The sequence below is a fragment of the Triticum aestivum genome, chromosome 1B, assembly GCF_018294505.1.
Source record: "Triticum aestivum cultivar Chinese Spring chromosome 1B, IWGSC CS RefSeq v2.1, whole genome shotgun sequence".
Taxonomy (NCBI): Eukaryota; Viridiplantae; Streptophyta; class Magnoliopsida; order Poales; family Poaceae; genus Triticum; species Triticum aestivum.
Window position 1 is genome coordinate 662,559,945 of NC_057795.1, and position 5,591 is coordinate 662,565,535.

At 50.0% G+C, this 5,591-nt stretch overlaps 1 protein-coding gene across 1 annotated transcript; it reads left to right on the forward strand.

Annotated features, from left to right (window-relative positions):
- The first annotated feature begins 277 nt into the window (after window positions 1-277).
- Window positions 278-4,070, forward strand: LOC123146257 (uncharacterized). Its single transcript, XM_044565877.1, has 5 exons — window positions 278-652; window positions 1,169-2,053; window positions 2,162-2,244; window positions 2,863-2,933; window positions 3,442-4,070. Exons 1-2 carry the CDS (start codon window positions 401-403, stop codon window positions 2,009-2,011), a joined length of 1,095 nt encoding a protein of 364 aa, XP_044421812.1. The 5' UTR covers window positions 278-400; the 3' UTR covers window positions 2,012-2,053; window positions 2,162-2,244; window positions 2,863-2,933; window positions 3,442-4,070.
- Window positions 4,071-5,591: the final 1,521 nt, after the last annotated feature.

Consider the following 5,591-nt stretch of genomic DNA (forward strand, 5'->3'; position numbering starts at 1 on the left):
GGACCGCCTCGGCTTCTCGAGACAGGCGCCGGCCGAGAGCTTGAGAGACGGACGGGGCCGGAAAAGAGCTCGGTCGACGGACTGCGCGGCGGCCGGAGGCGGCACAGGGGGCAGACGAGCCCGGGGCGGCCGGCGACCAAGTCGAGGAGGGGAATCGCGGCGGCGGCAGGCCGCCGTGCACGCGCCGCGGGGGCGGAGGCGGAGGCGGCTCGGGGCAGGGAGGGAGGGAGGAAGAAGGTAGCTAGCTAGGTCGGCCCAAACAAAATATAAACAGACCTCACCACACCACACCCGACCCACACACTCAGCTTCGTCTCGATCTCGTGCCGCCGCTCCAGCCCAAATCCCGAACCCTAGCCGGCGCCCCAGCCCAGATCCCTCCCCGCGCCGCCGCCTCGCCATGCGGATCCGCAGGTCCGCCGCCCGCCTGCTCGGCTCCGCCTACTCCGCCCCCGCGCCGCCGCAGCCCGACCTCCCGCCCCCGCCCCCGCCCCCGCCCCCGCCGCCGCCGCCGCCAGTGCTGGAGCCCTGCTCCTCCCACGCGGGGGGCGGCGGGGTCTCGGCCGGGGGGACGACCTCCTCCGCGGAGCGGTGCGAGCTCAGCCGGTCGCCCTGGGAGCTCATGGCCCAGCTCGACCCCTCCGATCCCAAGGTCAGCACCACCTACCTACCTCCCTCCCTACACGCTCTCTTCGGCGCTGCTCCGTGTGGCGTCCGCGCCCCTAGCCCGCCTCTCCGGCAGAGGTCCCGTCCGGCTCTCGCCGCCCGCGCCGTCTGCTTCGTGCATGTCGCTAGGGTTCCTCCGCGGCTTCGGGTGGGTGTGCCGCGTGCCCGGTGGTGGGAGCTCGCCCGGTCGATCCCTAGCGCGCGTTAGCTACCGTCCCCTCGTTGTAATTTGTGGCCGGCGGCGCCGCTAGGAGCTGGAATCGTCGAAATGGCCGCCCCGCCGCTAGGGGTTGGGGTCGCGGAGATGGGCCGCCGCTATGGGTTGGGGTTGGAATTGCGGAGATGGCCGCCGCTACGGGTTGGGGTCGAGCAGATGGCGTCCGGCCGGCCGGATTGAACCTGACAAAGATCCACGCTCCATTTCAGCTGGGGGAGGGGAGGGGAAACATATTTGCGCTCTGCACTTTTGACTAACCTGCACTTCCGATTTTTCATTCTTCAGGAGGTGGAACACTTCATGGGGAAATACTTCGTCAGTGTGCCATGCCGGACGAGCTGGCTCTTCCAGGCCAGCATTCTTGCGGCCTCCATCAAGGGGGAGGAGGAAGAGGAGGGGAAGGGGGAGGACATGGCCGGAGATATGGCTGACGAGGTCTTTGCCAAACAGCTGCATAAGGTTGCCAAGAAGAAAAGGACAGTCATGGAAAACAGAGGGAATGAGAAGAATGCGTGGGGGCTGAAGAAGACCATGGAGGTTCAGAGTGATGAGGACGACTTCGTGGCTGACGGAGGAGGACAACTTTGGGTGTGCAAGAAGAACGACGGCAAGAGGAGGTTTTGCCGCCGGCCGGTGAGCCAGCCCGATTCCCTTTGCGTGTATCACTTGGATCCAAAGTCTGTGCCGCCGGTGGCTTCCACAGCAGCCTCCAAACCCTCCAGCAGCGCCAAGCCACGTAAGAGGAGGCGTGTTGATGCTGGTGAGGGGTACTTATACTATGCTGGCTTCGGCCCGTCCCTCAGCAAGAGGCAGAGATCAAGCAGCAATGTGCTGGAACCTTTACCTGCTGAAGAAAAGGAGGAGGCACTGCCTGAAGAGCATACTGCAGGTCCAGCCCAAACTGTTGATGCAGACCATCAAGCGACATCAGCACATGTTGACGAGCCTAGGTGTGATGAGATGGCCGGGATTGCAGGCGGCGACGAGGAGAGCAGCGACGACGCGCTTGGCTGCAACGATGAACCCCGGGTTGTTGGCGTCAACGGCAACATCAAGAGGAAGAGCCCGTTTAAGAAGAGGTGGAGGAAGCCTGTGAAAGCTCGCTCACTCAAGTCATTGATGTGTTAGCACGCTTATACCTGTACATGCATGCCCAATTGGTTCTCCATGGTACGTATTCATGTGTACTACTTTATCCAAAATATCATACTACCATGGTGTAAGTGTATTTGTAATATGTATTGTTCCATAAATTAAATTCAGAAGCATACATGACAGATTCAGGTAGAGCTTGGCAGGATATTGGGATCATGGAAGATACCAACTCTGCTATGGATGAAGAATCCCATGCTTTGCTTAAGGTACTGCAGTATACTCTAGTAATTTGTTAGGTACGATATTGGTTTATTTTGATTTGATTCTAGGCATAAGTATTTAGACTGCTAGGGGACAAATCGAGTCAGCGGTGCTAGTAGGTTGTAGTAGCGATTTCTTGTCATTGCCAACTTCATCGACATTCCTCTCTTCAGTTCTTTAGGACTGAGACTGACATGATTAGGGCCTGTAGCATAGAGGTTGGCATTTTTGGACAGAGTATGCAAAGTTCATGCATCTCCCCATGAAGAGATCAATAAAATTCCTCTAACTTTGACCTTAGTTTCAAGCTATTTGATCAGATAATAGGCATAAATGCATTTTTTAGGAGATATTATGATAATATTGAACTATATTGGCGTACGTGGACTGTATTTTGAGTTTGCAAGGCTCATTAATAGTACATCCTATTTGACGCCACAACTCACTTCTATTTATTCTGTTGCAGTCACTTGTATCTTGGTATTTTCCTTATTCCTTAAACATAAGCTAACACATGCAGTTTTAGTGAAGTTTTCTGTTAAGTTCTCTGTTTTTATTCGTTTTCTTTAAGCTACGTTTATCTGAATGCTAGCTAACACATGATGCCATTTGTATCCCTGCAGCCCTTGTGAGGAAGGAGATAGCTGACGGAACTGACAGAGAAACTGGTTGCTCAAAGCAAATATCATTCCAGGTCCCTCCTTTTCCATTACCTAGTTCCTCTCTGTTGTTTTGTCGGTGTATGCATGGGCGTGGGCTCAAACAACAGCAATAACAGTGCCATTGGTTGGTTGTTTTACCTGTTATCTATTTATTTTTAAAAGGTTTTGATTTATTTGATTAGGATTATCATCAAAAGTGTATGTTTGAATCAGTGAATCAGGACTATATCCTAGCAGTTGGTTTATTTCGGCTCGATGCTAGGCATAACTATTTAGATTTATAGGGGACTGGTCGAGTCAGCACCTTAAAAGGCGACTAAATAGCAGTGATAGTTGGTCGTAGTAGCGATTCGTTATCACTGCCAACTTCATCTACATTTCTCTTTGCACTTCTTTAGGACTGAAACTGACACGATTAGCTCCTGTTAGTTACAGGTTGGGAAAAAATAGTGTTAACTGTGGATCTCATGGCCAACTAGAAACAAACAAATTGATCGCATACAAACTGGATATTGGCTCAACCTGTGGTCGTTATCGCAGGCAAGGTACCAAACAGAGAGCCCACGGGTGGGGTTCTTCCAGCAAGTAACGATCGAAGTTTCCGTTGGGACGGTGGCCTCCTCGGCGGGCATAATCGATCAATAGGACTGAAGGGGCGCAGCAAGCCTGGGGCGCTGGAAAATGAAGAAACGCCTGGCACCATATCAACAGCAACATATGAAGCTCTATCTTTGCTCTGAACTTTAATCCTACCCTGGCAGGACAGGAGGATGGCATCCATCTCTTTATCCTGTTATATCCTGTGGAAGAACCCATATGGTTTTGTAACAGTATACTGTATCAGGTTGTGGAAAAATGCTCGTGGGCGAAGGTTTTCTTGTGTTATGCGGCGTCGTAAACGAGTAACAGCGGATAGCAATGCTGTATTCAGTGTGAGGAATGTGGCAGCAACAAGAATGCGGTCAGTGTGAAAAAGGGTGGTGGCCAAAATGGGTTCAGCACCATGTTTTTTTTCTTTCTAGACTAGAGTATACATACATAGATAAAAAAAACATTGTCTGATAGTACTCACTGAAACAGAGGAGGCGCACGGCACTGCTCGGTTTCAGCAGAAAAACAGTATCCATCCAGTGCCAACGGCCAACAAGATGCATATCCAGTGCGAGGTACTCCCTCCGTTCCAAATTACTGGTCGTGGTTTCAGTTCAAATTTGAACTAAAACCACGACGGTCGTGGTTTCAGTTCAAATTTGAACTAAAACCACGACGAGTAATTTAAATTACTGGTCGTGGTTTCAGTTCAAATTTGAACTAAAACCACGACGAGTAATTTGGAACGGAGAGAGTAAAACTAAAAGGAAAAAACGATTATGAACCACGACCAACTTCAAGTGCAGCCACAGCGGAAGGGCTTGACCCTCCCTCTGACAGACACGTAGGGGTAAACTGAATGAATACAGTTTGCAGTTTCGATATGCTAACAAACGGTCTGTTGAATGGACAGGCAGCTGTGGTTGGGTAACTGTAGTCCATCACACCGTGTCAGTTAACTGTAGACCATCTTGTTCTTGCTCGTCATATCCAAGCTCAAACAGAAGAGAGTGAATCACTGGGACCCTTGTCACGCAATAATCCTGCTACGGTGGTAGTTAAGCAATGGATTATGGATCAAAATAATCCCGCACTGCTATGTACACTAGTGTCAAAAACACTCTTATATTATGGGACGGAGAGGGTGTTGACCCACACCGCTGTCGGCGATGGGAGTTATAGACTTATAGTGAATTTCAGAGAGAAAATCTGCATCGTCAGTCCTATTGCACGCAACACCCCTCCTGATCCGGCTTGCAACCAACATTTTTTTCAGAAGTTTGATACCCCAGCCTATGCATCAATCATTACAATCATTTTTTATTATAGTTGATTGATGCAAGGTGCATCTGGCTTGTTGAGTCAGTAAGATAGTACTCCCTCCGTTCAGAATTACTTGTCGTAAAAATGGATATATCTAGACATTTTTTAGTTCTAGATACATCCATTTCTGCGACAAGTAATTCGAAACGGATGGAGTATAATATAAAAAGACAGACATTCTCTAGTACATGGAACCATCATAAATGGGTGGAGACCAGACTTACATCATCATTTGAAGGATGGCTAATGATGGTGTAACGCCCCGGGTTCGTTGCGCCAGGTGTCCGCCAGTTATTCGCCGTCGTTACGATGTCATTTGCTTGCCTATTGCATATTGTCATGCCATCATGTGCATTGCATTGCATATGTGTTTGTCTCATGCATCCGAGCATTTTTCCCGTTGTCCGTTTTGCAACACCCTCTGAGGTGACCCTCTAATAGACACCGCGAGATAAACTGAATACAATTTGCAGTTTTGATATGCTAACGTCTGTTGAATGGACAATCAGGTGCGGTTGGGTAACTGTAGTCCATCACACCGTGTCAGTTAACTGTAGACCATCTTGTTCTTGCTCTTCATATTCAAACTCAAACGGAAGAGAGTGAATCACCGGCACCCTTGTCACGCAATAATCCTGCTACGGTTGATAATGTAGTTAAGCAATGGATTATCGATCCAAACAATCCCGCACTGCTATGTACTCCTTCCGTCTCATAATATAAGAGCGTTTTTGGCACTACCCTAGTGTCAAAAACGCTTTTACATTATGGAACGG

What these genes read in the sequence shown, in the direction of transcription:
- LOC123146257 (XM_044565877.1), top strand. Translation starts at nt 401, where the DNA reads ATGCGGATCCGCAGGTCCGCCGCCCGCCTGCTCGGCTCCGCCTACTCC. An exon ending in TCGACCCCTCCGATCCCAAG is followed by an intron (nt 653 to 1,168) that starts GTCAGCACCACC and finishes TTCATTCTTCAG; the next exon opens with GAGGTGGAACACTTCATGGG.